The following is a 25,350-nucleotide window of genomic DNA, read 5'->3' on the forward strand; positions in this document are numbered from 1 at the left end:
GTCTTTCCTGGGACAAAAAGAAAATTTCTGTGGCCTATGTGAAGAATTAACACAATCTGGTTTTAGTGTTTCTGATTGTGATTTAGATAGACATTTTATAAGGCAGTATATTTATTTATATAGGTGTTCTTGCTAGCATTGCATTTGCTGAACACATTATGCATTGCAAAATGCTTTTATATGCATACTGACTCTGAGAATACAATCCTTGTCCTCACAGTAGTATTCATTTTTGTTGCGGAGTCAAGTGAGGTAGAATACTATAGTAGAAAGAGCACCAGTCTGAGGGTTAAAAGGTTAGGCGTCCTGACCCTGTTCTGGCATTTACTAGCTGTAAACAAGTGAAATTAGCCTTTCTGACTAAATTGAGAGCTTGGAGTATGTGTGACTTTTAAGGTCTAAATGCCATAATTAATTGGTGACAAATGCACAAGATCTTTAGAAAGCAGTATGACCACATAAAGTGATAAACTGAAGGACTGTCTTTATTTAAGACCACCCTAAATATGACCAAGGACACTACATATTTTAAAAATAAATTTAGAGCGCACATGTTCAGTTTTGATACATGGATATATTGCATAGTGATGAAATCTGGGCTTTTAGTGTAGCCATCACCAGAATGGTGTACATTGTACCCATTAAGTCATTTCTCACCCCTTACCCCCTCCCACCCTTCCACTCTTCTAAGTCCCCAGTGTTTATCATTCCACAGTCTATGTCCACATATATACATTGTTTAGCTCCCGCTTATAAGTGAGAACATGTGGTATTTGACTTTCTCTTTCTGAGTTATTTCATTTAAAATAATGGCCTCCAGTTCCATCCATGTTGCTGCAGAAGACATGATTTTATAATTCTTATGGCTGATTAGTATTCCATGGTGTGTGTACATACACACACACACACACACACACACACACACTCTCACAGAGACATATATATACACACATATATATCACATTTTAATCCAGTCTGTTGATGGACACTTAGATTGTTTAGTTCCATACCTTTGCTATTGTGCTTCAATAAACACAAAAGTGCAAGTATTTTTTTGATATAATGAGTTATTTTCCTTTAGGTAGATAGCCAGTAGCAAGATAGCTGGATCAATGCTATGCATTTTTTAAAATGCAGTTATAGTCGGCGTCAATGTAAAAATTTTTTCAACAAGATAATTGAATCAGTCTGGAAACAGAAGCTACACAGTAACTTAAAGGAATTTTGATATAAATAATTATAAACTTTGATAAGAAATACCTGCAAACATGTAAAGAGCACCCTACACCCTGCCCTACAACTGAGGACTAGTACCCAAGGAAGGATATCTTGTAAGTGGAACACCCTTACCAAGGCTAAGAAGGTGTGGCTGCAGCTTCATTGGGTTGCCTAGATCAGAGCTCATCCACAGTTGCCAGGCAAGTGGAAGACAGCCTTCCACGATGTAGACAAGTGATGCTGCTGGGAAGGCTCACAGCAAGAGTTAGGATGGTGCTGTAACAGGTCAGGAGAGCATGTTGATCACTGAGCCTAGGCCGAGGCTGCAAGGTCACTGGGGGACTGTGTGATCTGGACATGCAGCTGGGGCACAGCACTACCGATATCCCCACAAATATGCACTGCTAGGGGACCCTGCAGCAGGAACAAGAAAAAATAAAAGAAAGCCCATGGGGAACCTAGAAACCTTCTTCTCCTTGCTGTGTCCCTCCACTGCCCTCTATTGACAAAAACTTAACAACGTGCTATGTACAAAATAAATGCGAGTCCAATCCATTATCACAGAGCAAGCACTGAAGATGAATTTATAGCTGAGAGCCACAAAACTCATAACTGGCAGTGTGGTTAGTTCTTACCTCCATAAAACTACATATGGCAACTTCACATTTCTCGACTAAGAAAGTGAAGACATCGCTCCCAGATCTCTGCCATTTGTTCCCAATATTTACCCATAAAGTGTATATATAGTGCCTTAAATTTCCAGAAGCTCATCTAATTATTATGAACTGCTTCACTCTTATTTGAATATAAAATCCAAACAAAAATCAAAACAATTTTTTAATAACCTACATCTTAATTGAGGTACCAATATGTCCAGACTATTCTTTTTCTTGAGCCTGAAAGTTGTGTGTCCTCTAATGAGTGATTTCTCATCTTCTTGGGAACCTGCCACAAGCCCGCTTGTCTCTGTTTCCTGCTTGTGAAACAGCAGATAAATAGAATTGAGATGGTCCCAGATCCAATTCTGGTTTTCAGCTTACTCTATTTCCCTATCAGAAGTGAAAGTAGTGGTGAAGCCTCTTATCCCAACTCTTAATTCATACCAGATTGTTTCAGGTAAGTAGCTGAAAGTAAGTTGGAAGTGCCATGGGTATACTTCTTGCTCATCAAAGGAGGTGTATATTTGGGACTGACATTTTCCCACTGTTTTGGCATTGATATTATCATTCTTAGATGATTATTATTTTAAAGTATAATTTTTAGGCTGTATTATTATCTCAATGTTGGGCTCACTAGGCATTAAAATATTTGATAGTTACGTGCCAAGCAGTGTTCAAAGCATAGTGGTTAAGCAAGCAGGAACTGAAGCAAAATTGCCTGGTTGTAACTTGGCTCTGCCATTTAAAAGTTGTGTGACCTCGAGCAAGTTTTTAACACCTTTGTGCCTCCATTTTTACATCTGTACAATAGAGATAATAGCAGTATTCCCTTCTTAGGGAGGTTGTGGGAGTTAAATTTGTTAATACATGTAAATGACTTAGAAGAATACTTATAGTAAGCTCTCAATAAATATCAGTTATTGTTTCATTTAGTCTTCCTCACAATACAGTAAGATTCATATTATTTTTATCCCAATTGTATAGATAAGGAAACTGAGGCACACAAAAGGATTAAACAACTTTCCCCAGGTCATCGAGCTATTAAGTGGTGAAGTTACTATTCAGTCTGAGGCTTTTAATTGCTATAGTATAGCTGCCTCTATAGATGTCTTTGAAATCTAATTCTAAGGTCATAAATTATAGGCACTTAAACTTTCTTTTATGTCCTTCTATTGATGATTTTCCTTTAACATCTATGGTAGACAGGATTCTAAGATGGCCCCCAGGATTCCTGCCCCCCGGTGTATAATTGCCCTCTTCTTCAGTGTGGTTGAGACCAAGGAGTATGATGAATTTCACTCTCATGATTAGGTTTTGATCTATGGCAAAGGTGAATGGATTTCAAGGATGTATTTAAGGTATCTTGTCAGTTGACTTTAATACAATTAAAAGGGAGATTATCTTGGTGGGCCTGACCTAATCATGTGAGCCCTTTAAAACAAGATTCAAAGGAGGTAGATATTACCTTACTGGCCTTGAAGAAATCAGCTGCCCTGTTGTGAGAGGGCCTATGGGAGGGGGTCACGCAGTGAGGGCCTGAGGACAGCCTCTGGGAGCTGAGAACAGTCTCCAGATGTCAGCCAACAGGAAAGTGGGAACCTCAGTCATACAACCACAAAGAAATTAATTCTGCTAACAACCTGAATGAACTTGAAAGCAAATTCTTCCCTACTTATACCTCCCTGTAGGAGTGTAGCCAAGTTGACACCTTGGTTTCAGCCTTGTGAGACCTGGGACTGGTTCCAGTGCCTGGACTCCTGAGCCATGGAAACTGAGAGAACGTGTGTTTCTTTAAGCCTCTAACCTTGTAGTAATTTCTTGCACAGCTATAGATACCTAATACAGTATCATTAATTTAAATTTCAACTCAAAAAGAATAAAAACAAAAAAAATGTATTTTAAAAAATAAAACCAAAAAGAGACTAGTAACCAACAGAGAATAAATATGAAAACAATTCTTTTGAGAATTTAAATATAAGATACTATATTGCCTCCTAACTTATTAGATTCATGTCTTATTTATTATAAAGACTTTTGATTAAAGGCAACAACATGTCATTGTGAAAAGAACATTTGACTAAGCATCAATACTTCTGGGTTTTAGTCCTGAATTTTCCATTAATTTTATTGTGTGACTTGTACATGTCACTTAAACTCTCAGGGATCCCCAAGTGTCATTCAGGAAGATTGAGCAAAATGATTTTAAATCATCTGTCTCAAAATTCTATGAATGTAAGGATTTAAGTAATTAGAAGCTTGTAGTAACAGGACTAACACTGTCAATAAACTTTAGAACCTTTAAGTTTTAATGTGGGAAAATGTAAGAAATTAGAAGGAAATGGTGCTTTTAAGATCATGAATTTTGACTTACTAGTTTTAATGCATAATAGGCTCTTAGGGGTCATTGCTTCTTTTCTGTTATCAGGAACACAAGGGCAGCATACTCAATGTCAGTGATGTTAAGCATGAAACCAAATACATTAGCAGAAACACTGTCCCAGGCTATGAAATGCTTGAGTGTAGTAGTTGCCATTTGAATCATGTAACAGACACTTCATGATCTCTGAAGGCATGAATGGCTTAGTGAAAGCTGGTGTTTTTTGTTGTGTTTTTCCCACCTTGAGAGTTTAAAGTGTTAAGGGATTGTAGGAGTTTTCCAGGCCTTATTGGGATGAAGCTCAAATGATCTTTATTTACTTGCAACTATTTGCTTCCTGAAGCTATTTGAAAATCTTAATCTTTGCTGTATATAAATATAATTTTAATATTGGATTAAAATTGGAGTTTTATTCTGTTAGTTTTTCAAGTTTACAGAGATGTTTTTCCTTCAATTCTCTTTACTCATATGAACAAGAAATTCTTCCTGTTTTGGAGAATATGTATATAGAATAATAATTTTAAATACTAATTTAAACTCTGTTTCTGAATTTTACTATTTCAGAGTTACCTATGATTGTTCAATACTTGTGTCTTGTTAGGGAACCATCATAAGAGTGCAAAATTTCTAGCTCAACAGAGATCTGTTAAGTACTAAGATGCTAAACATACTATATTTAGTGAGGCATATACTTACAGTTCTCACAATTTGATATCAGAATAAATGTATGATACTTTATAAAAAAACAAAGCTTCCCTTGTTCCCCCAGTACAATGCAAATGGCATCCTACATTAGCACAGAGTTGCAGAACTTATCATACTGAATTTTACTAATATTCAAATAAAACGATAAAATGAAAACATTTTTTCTTTAGACATTTTAATTGAAATATTTATACCAATAAATATTTAAACATGTACATACTATTTATCAAAATAAATTTTCATTACTATTTTCCATGCTATTGATAATAAACCTGAATTCTTTAAACTGTACTTAAATTGTAACTTTCACATCCTTATTGCCATCTTAAAATGTATATCCATTTGTTGCTTCCTTAATTTGTCTTGGTTTTATATTTTGTACCCCTCTTCCTTGTATATACGTATATACTCAAAAAGTATAAATTTCCTTTCGTAAAGCTTTATATTAACCATATCAGCTTCAGGTTCTTTGCTGCATCAAATGAATTGTTTGATATTTTAATTTGAAGATATTTGTATTCATTTGTTTCAGTATACTTGGAAGAATAATTGAACAGTACTCCACTTATTTAGAAAAGCAATAAAATACTTTAAGTAGCTCAATAATACCTGAGTGTGCTTCCAGACTGACGTAAGACTTTTTTTCTGTTCCTTAGCTTTTTACCACTGTTTGCACTTAGAACACTTTCTGCATTTCTTTTTTAAAAAAACAATAGCTAAAACTTCATGTATTAATACTTAAAGTATCTGATAAATTCAGAGATAATGAAAGAAATCTATCCAGACATAATGAAAGAATGCTATCTTATTATTGGTTAATATATTAATGTGAGGTTATTGTTTTTTGAATCTCCACATTAACTAAAATGTTGCTTTTACAGCTATTTTGAAACCATTATTTTTTTTAACCTAAATATGTTCTGCTCAGATCTTTTTTCCTTTTAAAACTTATATTTAGGTAAGCCAGTGTGTGTGTGTAAGTGTATATGTGTGTGTGTGTATATATATATATGTGTGTGTGTGTGTGTGTGTGTGCATGTATATAGATAGTATATCAGCATCAGAATATGATGTATTAATTATATTAATTCACATTTGAAATTAATATAAACTACCTGAGGAAAAAAATCACACAATATCATAAAAGTCAGCATATGGCACTCGTTCATTTTAAAAGATTAAGTCATGGCTACCCTTGTCTGTTAATTGTTATTCAGTCATTAATCCTTTGTCATCTTGGGTAGTTTATAACAGAATCCAGACAGTCAGTTAAACATTTGTTTCCACTTCATGTTCTCTTTAGCTTTATTTAAGGCATATCATTTACTAGTCTTTAATTATAGGCACACATTTTTCTTCTATTTTTAGAAATAAAGATAAATCGAATTTGGGGGCCAAGCATGGTGGCTCCAGCCTGCAATCTCAGCATTTTGGGGGGCCAAGGTGGGTGGATCACCTGAGGTCAGGAGTTGAAGACCAGCCTGACCAATATGATGAAACCCCGTCTCTACTAAAAATACAAAAATTAGCTGGGCACAGTGGCATGGGCCTGTAGTCCCAGCTACTCAGGAGACTGAGACACGAGAATCACTTGAACCTGGGAGACGGAGGTTGCACTGAGCCGAGATCTTACTACTGCACTCCAGTCTGGGCGACAGAGCGGGACTTCATCTCAACAACAAAATCCTTTGGCATAAATATTGCAAAAATAGCAAATAATCCCTTTTAAATAGTGGTTACTAGTCTTCTTCTAGCTAGTATAGAGTTGTCCTTTTGCTGGTAAAATTGCATTAACTTTTCCCAGAGAGCCATGTCTTTCACAGTCTCAGTTCTTTTCCTTATCTCTACATTCCAAATTGCAAGAGCATTTGCAGGCCTGCCTTATATTTTGTTGTACTATGTAGTTTAAACATATTATATAAATCCATCTCATGCAGACATTGATTTTAAGCAATACAAAATGAAATTGATCAAAAAAAGAAGTCCAGAGCTAAGCATAGAAACAGAATTAGCACAATAATGATTAGAAATTCAGTTCCTTCTCCTGTGATAATGACCTTGATCTATTTATTTTGCTCCCTCCTTGCATCTGTTAAACTGGCTATAATAATACCTACTTTAGGAAGTTGTTATTAGGATAAACGAGATAATAAATATGAAGTATTTAGCATTGTGCCAGACACTTGGTAGGTGATCTACAAATGATATCTGATAATAATGTTGTTGAATTATAATAAAAATGTATTTTTCTTGCTATTTTATAATTTTCTTTTCCTCGAATATGCTTGGATAGTAATAGATAATATTGTGTTTCAAATATAAATTGTAATAATATAATATCTCACATGATTTCACTTAATGAATAGCATTGACCAAATTCAGGTTTTATAAAAGTATGTTAAGTAACTCCCTGGAACTTTCCTATAGTACTGCTAATGTGGTTTCCTGCAGTAACTTGATGTATGATGCAGTAATGAGTATAGAATTAGCATGTAAAGCAAGGCCATTTTATACCCCTTCTAATTGGCTTATTTAGTTAAGTGCCAAATGCTGCAATATAAAGGTTCTAGTATATTATCCCTAAAACACAAAGCAAAATTCTAATGGAGTTTCTCTTCTAATTCTACTTTTTAAGGTCTTTAATCTATTAAATCCTGATAGCTTTGCTGGTAAAGTCAGTGTGTTTACTCACCTTTTGTATTCCTCAGGAACGCTTAGCACTTATCAAGCATTTGCCAAACAAAATCACTCAAGAGGAATCTGAGGAAAAGTTTTTGCAAATTAATATGATGAATCTAATTGGTATTTTATTTTCCCCAAAATGTCTACAGTCTGTTATTTCTGCCTTTCCTTTTTCCACCCCACTTCTATGAACTACCAGTGCCTGAATGGGAGAGCTACTATTGTTCATTACAAGAGTGTTGTATGAGGCCTTGAATGTTGTAAGAAATGTATATATATTGAGCCATTTATATACATCCATTATTTTCCTATTTATATATTGGACTCTTTTGAAATATGCTGGAACTTGTAGAAACCACAGGGTTCTTTTTAACATACTGACTTTATACCCTTCAGATTAGCATTCTATCCAAGTATCCTGTGTAGAAATCTTTCAGCATTAACAATGTTATCTTCCCCACTCGAAATAAAGAGAAAATAAGAATGAAAATATAACCACATAGGGAAGGAAAGGAATAGTTAAAAGATTTAATACTGTCATAGTATTTTTCTTCCTGTCAAACATACAGTTTGAACTGCAGCAATTTGAACTGTAGCCAGTTTTTATATGTTAAGTACTGCCATTCTGTCCTTTCTCCACAGCTGCTGATGAATATTTTTAAAACAAATTTTTAAAAATACAGAGAATGGGATTCCAGGATGGGCCACATAATTTGTGAGACCTAGTGCAAAATGAAAATGCCAAGCCCCTTGTTCAAAAACAATTAAGAATTCCAGGATAGCAACAGCAGAGCATAAAACCAAATGTAGGACCATGTGCAACTGCGCAAGTCACCCTCCCATAGGGCTGGCCCTGAAGGATTCCCTATTTGAGAGGGATGATCTTCCTGTTGGCACTTTGCCTAGCAACTTTTCAGAGTAAATACCTTCATTGTGTCTAACAACATTGAGACCTAAACATCAGAGAGAGTAAAGAGATGTGCCATCATGACCATGCAGCTAGACTAACCAGGGTAATTACTGATCATTTTAAGATGCTCAGCAAGGTAATTAAATTAAGAATAATGAGATAATTCATACCATGAGTAGGATTTTAGCATTTTGGGGGTTCACAAAGCAACACAGGATAAAAAAGCATTTATTGGGTGTCTTTTTTGGATAGGAGCCATACTGGACTCTTTTTAATGCATTATCATGTCTTAGCATGTCAGCCATATAAAGTAATCTTTACTACCTCATTTCATTTTCTATCTGAGGAAAGTGAATCTCAAGGATATAAAATAACTTGTTTATAGTCACACAGCAGTCATTGGCAGTGTGGTGATTGCCCACATCTGTCTTCAGATCAAGCCCATGTTCTTTCCATGGGTATTGATACCATGAGGCTGTCTGTCTGTCTTTAGGAGCTGATAAACACAATAAAAGTACAGACTTGAGAAGCAGATGCAAAAAGCACTAGCACAATGAGGGAAAGTTAGCATGACAGTTTCTTTAGTGTAAGGAAGCTGAGCCCAGCACAAAGTGCGGCCATGGACCAAGGACAGAACACGGTAAATAAAAAGAGAATTCTTATTATCTTGACCAGACAGGAGAAACTGTTGTGAAGGGAAAATAAGTCTTGGGATCCCAAAATCACTAAGCCAAGGGAAAAGTCAGGCTGGGAACATTGTCAGGCAAACCTGTCTCCCATTTTATTTCTAAATCAGATAGCTACAAAGATAAGAAGCTACACACCTCCCTCACAATTTGCCAACAAGGAAATACCTTGTGGACAAAGGACAGACAGAACTCAAAGTCATTCCTCTGAGACTCACCTGAGACAAATGCATATCTGATTGCTTCCTCTGCCCTATTTATTTATGTAAAAATTCAGATTCACTGAGCCAGACTTAATTGTATATTCAGTGGAAGGCTGATCAAAGACTCAAAAGAATGCAACCTTTTGTCTCTTATCTACTTCTAACCTGGAAGCCCCCACTTTGAGTTGTCCTGCCTTACGTGACTGAAGCAATGTACATCTTAAACATATTGATGTCTCATATCTCTAAAATGTTTAAAAGCAAGCTGTACTCCAACCACCATGGGAACATGTCATCAGGACCTACTGAGACTGCCTCACCTTGACAAAATAAACTTCCTAAATTGACTGAGACTTGTCTCAGATATTTTGGCTTAACACTGTCTACCTGCCTCACAGTAGACTAATAACAGTGGCTACAGAAAAAATGTAACATGTTGGAGATGGATAGAAGATAATACCTTGATTGCAAAATAATAGTTCCTCCTACAGTTAAAGCAAAAAATAAGTTTCAAATGATGAAAACCAGACTTCAGTAATGAGAGTCTGTGAAGAATGTGAGGACCAGCATATTTTAGGGAGGTATATTTCAAGCTTTATCACTTATATTCCACTTCTTTTTGTTTGTTTGTTTCTTCTTGAGATGGAGTCTTGCTCTGTCGCCCACGCGGGAGTGCAATGGCTCAATCTTGCCTCACTGGTTCAAGCTATTCTCCTGCCTCAGCCTCCCAAGTAGCTGGGATTACAGGCACCTGCCACCACACCTGGCTAATTTTTATATTTTTACTAGAGACTAGGTTTCACCATGTTGGCCAGGCTGGTCTCAAACTCCTGGCCTCCTGTGATCCACCTGCCTCAGCCTCCCAAAGGGCTGAGATTACAGGCATGAGCCACCATACCCAGCTCATATTCCACTTTCTTCATGATTTTGTCGTGTTTAAGTCTTAAAATACTATGATGGCTGTAACACATATTTTACATTTATTATTTCATACAGTTAGTATGAATGGATTTATTCTGACAAAAGCACTAACTTTCTGACCTCCTTAAAGCCACTCTACTAATTGTTTAAGCTCATTTGCTCTTCAGTTCATTTAACTAATATTTATTGAGTGCTTTGTATTTTCTAGGATTTGTCTACCTGATGTGGGTGGTAGGTGGGGGTGGAGGGAAAAAGATAAGAAGACAGAGATGAGTAGAGCATGGTACCTGCCTCAGAGGGATTCAGAATAAAATAGTTACACAGTTTCAGACTGATCATAGAACGCTGAGAAAGCAGGATTGAGACTTTGGAGGAGGTGTGAAACTATATAAAGTTGAGCAGGAAAGGCTAGATAAATAAGTAGGAAGAGTTTGTTAAGCATATTTCAGAGATTCATCTTTCCTGGATCTTGGCCAGATTTTTTTTTAACTTTTCTGACCATTAATTAAAAGTCATTAAGATTTTTTTATAATGTTCGATTCAGTCTAATGGTTGTAATCAAGAGGTTCTCAGATTAAGATTATTTAGAAACTATCAATTTTTTGTAGGTATGGTAAATCAAATAATAGAAGCAGTATAACCATAACTTTAACAAATATTTTGGCATATAGTTCTTATATGGAATATAGGTGTGTTGTATGTAAATGTGTTTTCATTTCATCTGAATTTCTTTGTACAGATTTTGCAGAATAAAATGCCAGTTACTTTCTTCTACTGTTTTTTTTTTTTATTTTTCCTTTTACAAAAATTATTACAAAAGGTGATTTGTATGTTACTTACAACACGTATTTACCACAACTATTTTTCTTTTTTTGCTTCCAGTGTAAAACTCTTTCTGGAGTCTGTGACCATATCATATCCCTGTCATCCGATCCTCTGGTTTCACAATCTGCTCACCTGGAAGTGATTCAGCTGGCAAACATCAAACCAAGCGAAGGGCTGGTAAGAGATACCATGTTTATCAAAACCACCGTCCATCAGTAGACAGCAAATGATGTGGCCAAAGCAGCCTCTGAATGTGGGAATCTATGAATTTCAACAGGCACTGAATATTTTGGTATTTTTTTTCCTAGAAGAGTTATGGTAGTGGAAGTTTGTGATGCATGATAAGAAGTTTTATGAAGATAAATGAAAATGAAGGAGAATTGAAAATGGTGACTTCTGAATTAATTTAATTTGGTAATCATTTAGCTTCGATTACATTCTTTCACCCCCTCACCAAAGTTCCTTAGGTTTAAAGGAAGTTTAAGAGTTTTATAATAAACACCACAATGTTACCTGCTCGTGAAAGTAGATGTTTTGTTTGTTTACTTTGATTTGTTCTAGTTTTAATAGTTATTCCTTCCCCTAGGGTGGGTTAGCTAACCAAAACTGATATTCTTTATAACTCACATTCATTCTTAGAAGGGTATTTTTTAATTATGTAATAATAAATATAATCATGTTTTATATTTTGTTCACCGGATCAAAAAATGTATTGGTTCTAGATATAACCCAAGATAGATTTTTTTAAAACAATAAGTCCATAGAAAGAAAGCATATAAAACATGATATTGAGACAAAAAAACAAGAAACTGGCTACAGAATATCTTAAATACTACAGAACTATTACATGTTAGTTTGGTGCTATAGTGTTTCCACTTTTTCCCTGTACATGAATTTACCAATTAATGGTATTTTGAAAAATAGAAACCTTGGCAACTAGCATTAATAACTGAATTCAGATAATATATTCTGTAAGATCTCTAAGCAAGTTTAACTTTTCCTGTGGCTTTTCTTTTTCATACACCTTCATAAGTGTTCAGAAGGCAAAGCCTTTATTGACTACCACTGATTTTTCAGTTTGAGGCCATCTATCCTAGAGAGTAAGTTTTCTCCGAATATGTGGCAAATTAATTCTGGTTATCTGTAGTTCCTAGTGCTGTTATGGCTTTTATGGGTGTTTAGCTGGGAAGAAATATGATGAAAATCGGCATATCAGACATAGCATGCCATCATTGTAACTTGTAAGTGTTATATCTAACATTGATTACATTTATGAACTTCTTTTAAGTAATACTTAAACAATCTAAAATTATTTTATTCCTTTTAGTTACCTGTACAAAGTCCAGTTTTATTTTAAAAAAATACTTCAATCTATAGCATTAAAGATTGTCATTTCTATTATGTCCCCTTTTAGTAGTTATAAGATAAAGGAAGTCCCCTAAGCATGATTTTTTTGAGTGAAAAATAATTAACTAATATAACATCGTATTAAACTAGAAGTCAGAACACCACCAGATACAAATCACTTACATCAATTATAACTATGAGAGTGATCTTAAAAAGGTGGGAAAGTAAATTTAACCACCTTGGCCTTGATCTAGTCATGTGGGTGGGGGCGAGCAGTAGATCATCTTTAAAGCTCCTCTGGTTCTTAGTCTGTGGTTCTAAAAATAAAAAAAGCCTGATTTTTTTTTCCCTCTAGTTTCCACTGAAATCATTGGGAGAAATAGCCTTGTGAAGTAAGCCAAAACAATGCTAATTAATGGACTTTATGAAATCTTGATTTTTTTTTTTTTTTTTTTTTTTTTTTGAGACGCAGTCTTGCTCTGTTGCCGAGGCTGGAGTGCAGTGGTGCAATCTTGGCTCGCTGCAACTTCCACCTCCTGGGTTCAGTGATTCTTCTGCCTCAGCCTCCTGAGTAGCTGGGACTACAGGTGTGTACCACCATGCCCGGCTAATTTTTTGTATTTTTAGTAGAGACGGGGTTTCACCCTGATAGCCAGGATGGTCTGGATCTTCTTACCACTTGATCTGCCTGCCTTGGCCTCCCAAAGTGCTGGGATCACAGGTGTGAGCTACCTCCCCTGGCAGAAATCTTGATTTTTTTAAAGGAAGGTATAGCCCTGGACAGGTCCTTTATTGTTTTCATTTGAAAGAGGTAGATCTGGGAACTTAAAATGCTAAGAACCAGATTCAGTTAAATAATCTGAGAAAGAGCTAGAAGAGAAAAGAAACGAGTGCCCATTATTTGCCAGGTATTTTCCTCACATCTCTATAAAGTAGGTATTTTCTCATTTTGCAACTGAGAAAATAAAATTGCACATATTCACCAGTTTGCTCTATATCACATATAGGTAATAAATAATAGAGGCAGGGTTTAAGTCCAGGTAAATCTAAATGAAGTACATCTGAACAAAGCTTTTTTTTATTATTCCACATTCAACTTTTGGATTGCTAAAGAGACGTATGAGAAGCTTAGGAGGATGACTTTAAAACTGGAATTATTTAGAGAAATTTGTTTTTAAAGGACAATGTGCAGCACTTCACTGAGAAGTGAAAGAAAGGAAAAGAAAAACCAAAAAGGTTGAATATTAATACTAAGAGTTAAGTATAAAACTATTTTTTGTGATTCATATCAAAGGGGAAGTGCTAAACAGGATTTACATGGCTTATTCAAGGTATTGTTTTAAAACTCAGTCATGGTTTAAGTAAGTTTAATCAGTCACATTTGAAGTAAACCAATTTTAAGATTTTGACTTAGGATTTTGGTAATTGACCATCGTAAATGTCTAAATGGTAAATGAAGGAAAGAAATAGGAAGAGACGGGAGAATACCAAGATTTAATAAAATTTAATTAGCTTAGAAATATCTGCAGAAGGTGTTCTGCCAATTTTAGGACAGAACATCTCTCATAGGCAAAAGGTTTGATTTGTTCACCTGCTGATAAACTATATACATCATTTATTATCTTTTAATTAATCAAGTCTCCTAGAGATTCTTAGGTTTGATAGTCCTAAAGTTTTGTAAGGACTGGTGAAAAGCAACCTTAGTTATGATTGAACCCTATGAAACTTTCTTCTAAAATGATTTGAAATAACAATAATTAGCAGAAAATTAAAGGAAGGAAAATGAGAGCTATTGAAACAACAAAGCTGGATCAGAGCCAAAACACAAGCTGAATAGAGAAGGGACTGGGGTCATCCTTGGGGAAACCTCCTGGCCTCAAGGAGTTCTTTTTCTATTTAGGTACTTGGACCATCACTAAGTATGCCTTATTCTACCAACTTAACTGAGAGGTTGCTTTGGCTTCTGTTGGTTAACCAGCATTTGGAGACAGAGAGAAGCAAATGTCATTTTGGCAACCTGAGCAGGAGAGAGGGAGCTGTGCAAGTCAGCTGTAGAATTAATTAATGGGTTTTTAAAAAGAGAGAGAGAAAAGGAAGAATGAAGTTTTTGATGATATGGAAAGCCATATTTGCCACAATTCCAGAAAAGAAGACATTTGAATGACATGTACTCCTGCTGTTTGGCCCTTTCTCAGAAGTGAACAACAAATCAGATGTATCTCTGTGGACCCTTTCTTATTCAGAAGATGATTAGTTTGAAAGTCATCCAAGCAACTTATTTCTTCTCTTTCTTTTGGTGCCTGACTTTTAGCCATTTTTCTCATTACTACTATGAGAGGGAGATTTTTAAAAAATGAAGAAGTCAGTTTTGATTATTAAAAGCAGTTACGACATGTTTTATTGAATTTAGAAATGAAAATATTACATAAAACAAAATATCTTTATTCTTGTGGCATTTAAAATGTGTTTTATTTCTATCCTGTTGCTTATGACTGAAAAGTTTCTAGAATTCAACTTTAAGTCTGTATCTAGATCCATCTCTAAGTATTTGACATTTTTATTCATCTGAAAAAAATTTGCTTTAATATGAATTCCATAATGCTATCATGATGAGATCTTCTTCCTATAACTACTAGATACTGTCTTCAGCTTACAATTGTCAGCTAGGTTCCTGGTATATGTAATAATTTTACACAGATAAATTTAGAGTCATAGCTATGCTATTTCCATGATTTTTTATTATCCCAATAACTACAGTGTCTTTTCTAAACATTTTTCTTTAAATATTAGGCTTTCTTTATGACCTCCTCATTTATAGAATCATTTAGAACTCTTGTCAAACACCTTTAATTCATAGTCAATAGTGCACAGTATTGAAAGATAAGTGGAGAAAAATATAATCAACTTCTGCTTACAGTTGTCAAGATGTTGACGGCTGTTGTGAGACCTCAGTTCTTAGTTTAAAAGAACTTAAACAAGAAACACACAGCAAAGGAGATGTAGCATAAGCAATTTATTGCAAAAAATAATATTGTGAAAGTTAGGTGCAGAATAGACAGTACACTCTGAGAGAGATTCAGGATGGGCTGCTCCCAAGGGGGAGACCACCAAGACTAGCACTAGGGAGACTCCCTTTATGGTAGTCTTACATGATTATTTATAAGGGGGTGGAAAGAGCTGTTGCTAGTAAGCATGTTCTGGGTGGTCCTCTGGGTGCACGTGTACCATAGCTGTACATGTCTTTTCATATGTTGCATGTCTCATTAGCATCTTAAATCTCCACCCAGGGGTATTTAAGGGTCAAATACCCAGGGGTATTTGAGCAAAGGGTCAGTTTGCGAACAGGTAAAATCAAAATGCACATGTTCCCTTCAGGGGAAATTTCCTAGCTGTGCTTGAATGAGATTGACTACAATGTGTATGCTGGGGCTTATTGTGTTAACCATATATTCTCCACAGTTGCCAAATTCCAAGGACATGTTAAATCCTTGACTACCTATCCTGCCTCAAAGAGAGATGGGTAATTCAAATGAATTTGTAAAATAGTAATCCCGGTTATTCTTATAACTACATTTCACATACTACATGTTTGCTAAAGTGGTCTTAGTCTTTTAGAACAGATGTTAAAAAGTGAATGTTTGACTTTAATATCTACAGTCATGAAATATTCTAATAAGAAAAGTTAAGGTGTATAACTCTCCTCACTGTAAATAAATCCATAAATCAGGAGCCTAGTGGTTGAAAGTGTGGACTCTGGAGTCAGACTGCCTGGGCTTAAAACCTGGTTTCACCACCTTGGGCAGACTCCTCAGCCTCTCTCCGCCTCAGTTTCCTTATCTCTAAAACAGAGATAATGATAGTTTCACCTCATAGACTGTTGTGAAATAAGTGTAAGACACTTAAAACTATCCCTGACACAATGTAACAAGTAGATATTAATGATGATGATAGATAATGATGGATGATAATTTTTTTCTGTATCTGAACAGTATATGTTGTTTTGTTCAATTTTTCTACTTTATCTTCTCACAACCCTTATATGTCAAAAACTAAAAACTGGCTGGGTGTGGTGGCTCACGTCTGTAATCCCAGCACTGTGAGAGGCTGAGGTGGGTGGATCACTAGAGGTCGAGAGTTCTAGACTAGCCTGGGCAACATGGTGAAACCCTGTCTCCTCTAAAAATACAGAAATTTGCTGGGCACTGTGGTAAGCGCCTGTAATCCCAGCTACTCGGGAGGCTGAGGCAGGAAACTCACTTGAACCCGGGAGGTGAAAGTTGGCAGTGAACCGAGATCATGTCACTGCCCTCCAGCCTGGGTGACAAGAGTGAAACTCTGTCTCAAACAAACAAACGAAAACTAAAAATGTACTCTCTAGCTCTTACAAATATGCAGTCATGCTTCATTTAATGATGGGATTCCATTCTGAGAAATGTGTCCTTAGGTGATTTCATTCTTATGTGAACAACATAGAGTGTACTTACCCAAATCTAGATATTACAGCCTACTACACACCTAGGCTAGGTGATAGAGCCTATTGCTCCTAGTCTACAAACCTGTATAGCATGTTATTGTAGTGAATACTGTAGGCAATTGTAGCACAGTAGTGCTGGATATCTAAACATGGAAAAGGTACAAAAAGTAGATATCTAAACATGGAAAAGGTACAAAAAGTACCATTATATAATCACATGGGACCACCATCGTATATATGGTTCATTATTAACCAAATTGTTATTATGTGGCACATAACTGTATTTTAAGATCCTTTATTAATCTTATATGATCTTGTTAATTCCTGAATGAAAAATATTTGCAAAGATCTTGTCCTTTTCTAAGTTCTAAAATAATACCATCATATTTACCTCCCAGTAAATAATAGGGTAAATGTAAGCTTCAAAGTAAGTATGTTATATGCCTGTCACCAGTGTAAGGCTGAATATTACCATGTTGTCATAGCCAAGAACTACTGGCCAATCCATTAATTAAATTATGTCTGTACTTTTGTTAAGGTTACTTATTTTATATAAAGTGATAAGCATTCATCTGGTTTCATATTAGAGATCCAGGCTCAGCCACTTTTGGAACTGATAACATTTTAGACATACGGTATTACTGAAATGACTTTTTAGAGTTAAAACCTACACAGTGATGTCTCAGTAGTTCCATACCATGAAATTTACTACTTATTTTTCTAATCTCTTTTCAGGTATCTAAATATATAATTTTTCAGGTATCTAAATATATAATTAACAAAGGTATAGGAAATTAACATTGTAGCAGTTGCTTTGTAAAAGTACTAAATGTATGCTTTTTCTGAAATGGTATTGTTGGTTATTAAATCTGTATTTAAGATTTGAAGTTAATTAAATTAGTATTTTTATTTATGAAATCAATATTTTGAAATGGAAGCACTTTTACAGGTAAAATTTGGGTAGTTTTTCCTAAAAATTAAATTTAAAGTAACAGAATCTTCCTTGGAGAGTACAAAAATTCATTAGCTGAATCATCTAGTTTGTTCCGATTTACTTATTTAATATTTAAAATGTGAATCCTTTATTGTGATATTTTTTTCTTTAAAGATCCATCACTATGTGTAATTTAAACTTTCCATTTGCTCTTAAAGCTTGTACAATTTCAGGATTTCTGTATAATTTTTAAACTTTAATGAAGCTCTTTCTAAAAATGGTTCCATTTAATTGGAAAGTGAAATCTTGTTCTTTTTACTGGGGGAAGGGATTGCTACAGATACATACTACCTTTTAATTATTGATGTAGAGATGATTGGATATAATTATTAAAACTTTATGAATAAGAAAGGTTGAAAATACAGGATACTACAAAATAGAAGGAGAAAATTTATGTAAATTATATTTTATCACTCTTCTCGCTCCAGTTATAATTGAAGTATCTCATTAGAAAACTGCTTTCTATTGTATAATGTATATCAAATATAATAAATTAATAACATACCAATATTTAATTTCCCACTGTAACTTTTATTTTGCCACAGAGTATGTAGTACGGGTTTTTGTAGGGAGTGAGAGATGTTCTTTCTTAGGAATATTGAATTACCATGCTGCATTTTGAGTCTCATAGGCAATTCATTTAGCAAGTAGTTATTTAATTGAGTATAGGCTTCTTCAAACAAACTTTAGAAACCAGAATGTTCAGATAGTAATTTCTTACCAGTTTAAAGATAGCATCTGTCTTCATGGATTTATTTCTGGGGCATGTGGCAGTTTTAATTTGATAGAGTAATTTTTTATATAAACGAGGTTATAATGTACTTGAAAATTCTCCAATTGCTTCACTTTCTTTTCTGATGCTGTCTTTTTCTTAGGGTATGTATATTAAATCTACATATGATGGCCTCCATGTAATTACTGGAACCACAGAAAATGTAAGTATTTTAATCTTTCAAATTTTTATGTGTATTTTTCCCTTTTGTTGCTAACAACTTACGTTATCTCACATGACTGAGGCTAACAGCTAAGGATAAGGACATAAGCAGATGGTAGATACAATTTAAAAGAGATACTGAGTTAGTAGCATTGGTTCTGTTCGAATGTAATTTTTTTTCTTATTTAGAATAGCTATTTACTTAAAGTAAATCAGGTGTTTTCAGCCAGAGATTTGTCAATATTCTGATTCATGACAAGTTATTGTGACATCTGAAAGAATTCATTTCCATCTGTAAAATGATTTGGTTATTTTAAGAAACTAAACTCATGTGAGAAGTAAATTCAGATAAGTCAGGTTTTCTGAATACTTCCAGTATAAGTCAGCTTAATTAAGTGGAGGGGCAGCATGATATAGCTGAGTGGTTTTCACAGTCTTATTCCTGGACAGCAGCATTAGCCTCCCTTGACAACTTGACATATATGCCGATTGTCAGGCCCCACCCTAGACCTACTAAATCAGAAATTCTGGAGACCAGCCTATTTCTTAGTAAGAGATTCTATTTTAGCAAGTGATTCTGAGGCACAGTTGCGAACCACCATAAACAGTGGGTCAGAAGTCCACATGCCTACATCCTGCAACTAGTTCTGCATCTTAATGGCAGTGTAATTTTGGGCAAGACATTTAACCTCTCATTGCTTCAGTTTCTTTGACTATAATTGGAAACAAATTATCTGCACTACATACCTCCCTAGGTTGTAATGAAAATTAAATAAGCTAAGAAAAGCCATGCTGTAGAGAATTGTCTGTTATGGAGAGAGAAGTATGAAGTGATCATGCTGGATATTATAAACATTGTTGGTGTGATAGAGTTGAACAGCATAATACATCATTATTCTTGCATTTGATTATTTCAAATTTCTGTTCTATTCTTACATAAGCAGATACTGAGCTTTGAATGTATTTTTTTTTAGACATTCTGACAATTACATGTTTATGCTGTGCTTCTTTAAAGAAGACTTAGATGGAATTAGTTTAATCTCAAATTATTATTGATCTGAACATTTTACCAGCATTTAATTTTTAAAAATCACCATTCTTTTCATCTAATTCACCTATTACTTTAATCACTTACTGATATTTTGCCCTTCTTCTCTTGGTTTCCTGCGAAAGGTGAAACACATACTATATATTTGCAGTTGGATTACACTAGCAGCTTCACATGTGGTATTAAATATAAGCGTCGTAAGGGATCAAGAGTATCAGTAACATCCATATTATGAAGATTTTAACAATTTTAAATGCAGTTAAGATGCTACAAACTATACTCTTGTCATTGATTGTCCATTCTGATGTATGTATTCATTCATTTATTCATTTGTTCATTTAACAAACCTCTGCTTCATGTCTGCTACATTTCAGGCATGGTGCTAGGTATTAGAAGAATCTTAAACTAGTTTGGTGCCACGAAGGTGTAGAGAGCATGTAGGGATGCATCTTTATAAACGGTAGTGTAATTTGCATGGATGGACAAAGGGAAGAATAGTAAATGCTGCCAAGTGAAATCAGAGAAGGAATCACAGAAATGGTTATTTTGAACTGTATCTTGAAGAATTGGTAGGAATGGATCTCCCTATATTGTCTGGGGTCTGTTAAAAAATGTTGAGGACTATGCCTTGCTCATATTAGTAGTATTTTATAAATAGATAAGTCATCAAAAGAAAGATTGAGTCTGGGAGTAGTTCAGATATGAACCATATATTAATAGTTCATCTTCTGATATTTTTTCTTAAAAATATTTAAGTATTTTTGGTAACCTTAGTCATTTATAGTTAGGAGAGCTGTATTGAGTCTCAGTAAAGTGGCTTACTAGAGTGGATAAGTTATTTTACTTTATTGTGCCCTAGTTTCTTAGTTTTCTTATATGTGAAATGAGGGGTTTGAACAAAATCCTGTATCTAGGATCTCTTTTAAAACTAAAAGTCTATAATTTATATGACTTCTTTACTTACCTGTGCAAAATGTTGTTTCAGTTTCCTTTGAGTTTTGTGTACTGTCATTTTCTTCTACATAGTGAGTAGAGCCATTTGCTTGATATTTTTTCCATACTTTTTTTTTTAAAAAAGATATGTTGGGAACCAAATACCACAGGAACCAAGTATAGTTACAAATATATTAATGATTAACAATCTTTCAGAATTGTTACATGGTACTTGTCTGACTTGGTAATATGTCCCCCTCCTAAAGGTGCTGTGAGATAAACATGTTATATTATTGTTATAACACTATTCTTAGAGTTTGTATTGTAGATTAATCTATACCCTTAATAATGTACTTGTGTTATTACTTCAGCAACTAGAACTCCCTGTTATGGTGTCTTATCTTGAATTATAGCCTATGACAAATAATTTTATTGTGAATTTTGAAAATGTGTTGAATGGGGGTTAACATTGTTTCAAGACTTATATGTTTTCAAAATAATTGGAAATGAATAAAAAATAAACTAACTGGAAATCACTTTTAAAGTATGTCCTACTCCAGGGTCTCAAAAGTAGCATTTTACTTTGCAGATTATATTGCCATATTATTCTTTAGCTTTCAGTGGATAATGAATAGTATCACAGCATTTACCGTTGTGTTTGAAACATAAATACATTTTTATATAGACAAATACATTCTTACAAAAATATATTTTCTATATATTCAAAAGTTCAAACGCATATTAAAATGCATGTAATCTATATTTAGTAGCTAACAGAAGAAAATGTAGTATTTTAATTTCATTACTCAGACGTACAATAGAAAATTTCTATCTTAAATCTCATTTTAATTTCATAAAAATTCCTTAAAACTTGTCAATATTAGCTTACCAAGTTGTTTTTTGTTTGTTTGTTTTTGTTTTAAATCCCTTATGGGAATAAAGGGAAAAAGCGATAGATTGTTACATTCTATAAAAATATTGCCATTTTAGTTCATTTAGTTTGGTTTTATTGTCCAGTGTATTACATTATATGTAACAAGAAGTAGCATCCTCTTATAACTAGACACTTAGAATGTTATGTAATATGATTTGAACTAATTGCTGTCCATCTTTTATTTTGCTAGATTATTCAGAATTGGTGTTGTTGATGAAATAAATTAGCAGTTTAATTATCAAAGCTTTGATGCTGATCACATTGATGCACTGGAAAATATTGATTTGCTGAAGTTAGTGTTAATTATTTATATTAAATGAAAAAGATCAAAATACAAAAAGATAGAATTTTTTGAAATGTCGTTTTGAAGCAGTTACCTACTAGAGCCTAGGAGAGTTGCCTGTATAAAATTTACAAAGATTGACACCAATTATCATTTTTTCATAATGCTCTCAGAAATGTGTTATTCTTTTATAAAAACTATTTGTATATTATTTTGCATTTCTGTTTGTTGTCATTAGCTATGCAAAAAATGCAAACTTTTTTTATTAATTTTTTCTTTATGTATTAATTTAACTCACTCAGAAGGTAAAAACAATGTATTAAATACTAGTAACCATTTTATTAGTTTAATTCCTTGAAAATTTTAATTAATTTTTAAATCTAATTTATGGAGATGAACTTTTTGTAGTGTTTCCAGAGAGAGGGAATGACTGATAAAATTTATACTCTTTATCATTTCTTTTATGTTAAATTCAGTCACCTGCAGATCGGTGCAAGAAAATCCACGCTGGGGATGAAGTGATTCAAGTTAATCATCAGACTGTGGTATGTATAATTACCTTAAGAGTCAGTGGGAGGAACTAATTTTGATTTGTTAAGGCTTTAGAAGAATGCCAATGAAATGAAATTCCTATTTACAATATATTGAACAGCCTTTTGAAAAATAACTGAATATTTATTCTTCTTAATTATTTGATGGAATGTTAAGCATTGTTTTAAAAGAACATGAAGAGTATTGGTGGTTGAGGTTAGAAATACATTTCTATATGGACAAGTACTGGATAATAGTACATATTCCATGAACTGGAATAATTTTGGAATAGTAATTAAAGTGACAGTGTGTATAAATTCAACTTTTCTTGGTACAACTTTTAAAAGTTTCATTTTATGAATTATTGAAATACCTAATAGATGTTTTATAACAGCATACATGCATTTATCTACTTTAACATTGATTTGTTCATTAAAGTGTCTGGTGGTTTTGGGGGTGTATTTAAAATGTAGATCTTTGAAAATGTTTAAATTTTTAGTAGCTAAATTAGCTTTTTTTCCTAAAAGAGGATAATAGTTTTAGTTTTAGAAAATGTTCTTGCCCTATGAACCTCACAAATCCCTTTGTTATCTGCCCTTAAAAATCTACAGTAGGCACAGAATCCCACTGTTATACAAAATGACAGTGGGATTCTGTGCCTGCTGTAGATTTTTAAGGGTTATTTTTCTTAATCTTAGAAAATGAAAATTATATGCTTTTCATTTTGGACTATTTTGTATGTATGTCTCAGTTAATTCACTTCGTTCCACTCTCTCTGCCAAAATAAAGTGTATTTGCTGTCTTAAAAAGTTAAAATAATCTAAAATTATTAATATCCTAACTCTCATTTGAAAAAAATGCAGATTTTTTTATTAGTATTCTACTCCTATCTCACTAACTCGTCAGAGTGAGTAATTATTTCCTATTACGCAATTTAACTAAATTTGCTTTTGTATGTCCTAGTAATGGAAGAAATTTTGTGAAAAGCCTGATTTTTCTCAGTGATTCTAATCATAAGGCAAATGACATTTCAATTTTGGTTTTGAGTAATTTGAAAAGTTTGTGATATTTTGGAAAGGTTCCTAAACACTGATAATTAAAGCCATGATGTCTCTTCAGTAAATTCATTATCTAAGTGAGGTAAAAGTCTGTAAGTTTTCAAAATTAAATGCGTGGGTATACCTTTGATACTGAATAATAGAGTGTTGGTAGTAGACAAAGCCTTTCCACACTATGACAGTTTTGATGGCTTTCTTTCCTGATTACTAGAAACTGTACAAAGTCGTTGTACTGACTGAAGTTTCATGTCCCATAGATGAGGATCTGGATAGTGGGATAAAGCAGCTGCTTCAGTAGACTAGCAGCTTTTTCCTCTTCTAATTGTCATGTTGCTTCCATTTCTGCAATGTGACCTTAACAAACATGACATCTGTTGAATAATTTCAGCATGCATTTCCAGATGGTCAACTCTAAGAAGATAGAAATTAGTATCTAATAAAAATAAACTTATTTAAAGGATCTCATTTGTGCAACAAAGATACTGATGTTTATAAAATGAATATGAAAGCCTTTAAAAGTCTACAAATAAACTAATAACATCTATGTGGATTGGTGACCTTTAAATATACCTAGAATGTGTAAGTGCATCTTTACATCGCAGGAATATTCTAAAATACTGAAACTACACAGAATGATGTTTGGGGAAACTTGGTTCCAGCTCTTGCTCTGAAATTGACTTATGGCTTTAAGTGAGTCATGGTAACTGTGCATCTATTTACCTTTTTATAAGGATAATAACGATAGCTAACACTTATTGTGTTCTTACAGTGTGCCAAGCATCATGTTCAGTATTTTACATATTTTATTTCATTTAGTCCCTACAATAATCCTGCAAATAAGGTATATGTAGAAATTGAGACTCAGAATAATGATTCAGCTCACCCAAAACTCAAAGCTGTTTGACTCTAAGGCCCATGTTCTTACTTCAATTTTATTATACTGCCTCCCAAAACTCAAAAATTATATAACTGTCCAACAAAAGAGGAAGAATCCTAGGCAAATCTCAGGATTCAATGAAAGATTAAGTAGGATCAAGGGTAAGAGAAGAAGAAAGGAAGTGAGAATTTATATAACTGGGTGAGTCAGCTGAACTGAAATAGGGTGAAAACTTAACTTTACTGCCACTTCCCCACTCTGCTTCTTTCACTCAGATAAGTAAGATATGTAAAACACCTATCATAATGCCAGGCACACATTAGAAGCTCAATAACAATTAACTTTCCTACCTCCGTTCTTCTCTTTTACCTGCTACAACAGTTGGACAATTGGAATCCTCTTTCTTGGCAGACTGCTACTACAGCCAACAAATTGATTTTGGGATATAATAGAGACAGGATAATATGTTGAATTTCATGAAAGTAGCCTTGTTTAATAATGTGATCGGTTGCCAGATTTTTTTGTGTGTGTTCAAGTAAAGGCATATTTGGGCAAAATGGATGCATTTCACTAAATGTAGCTAACTCTGCCCTCTTTCTTGCTGTTGCCTGTATTGTGATCTGTACAGTACTTTTAATCTCTTATTAGACAATATACAGAGGTGGTGAAATAGAAATTCTCTTAATTGAAGCAAGTATAAATTATTTATAGTCCGCAATTATCCCTTCTCTCTCTACATTACCATAGGGTA

At 34.0% G+C, this 25,350-nt stretch overlaps 1 protein-coding gene across 5 annotated transcripts in view; it reads left to right on the forward strand.

Annotated features, from left to right (window-relative positions):
• The window catches only part of CNKSR2 (connector enhancer of kinase suppressor of Ras 2), a 296,479-nt gene that overhangs the window by 119,200 nt on the left and 151,929 nt on the right, over nt 1-25,350 (forward strand). For all 5 annotated transcript variants that reach the window (XM_074391385.1, XM_074391386.1, XM_074391387.1 and 2 more), the window contains exons 6-8: nt 11,244-11,363; nt 18,877-18,936; nt 22,610-22,678. In XM_074391385.1, the coding sequence (XP_074247486.1) occupies nt 11,244-11,363; nt 18,877-18,936; nt 22,610-22,678 (249 nt within the window). The remainder of the gene's footprint in view (nt 1-11,243; nt 11,364-18,876; nt 18,937-22,609; nt 22,679-25,350) is intronic.

The sequence above is a fragment of the Saimiri boliviensis genome, chromosome X, assembly GCF_048565385.1.
Source record: "Saimiri boliviensis isolate mSaiBol1 chromosome X, mSaiBol1.pri, whole genome shotgun sequence".
NCBI lineage: Eukaryota > Metazoa > Chordata > Mammalia > Primates > Cebidae > Saimiri > Saimiri boliviensis.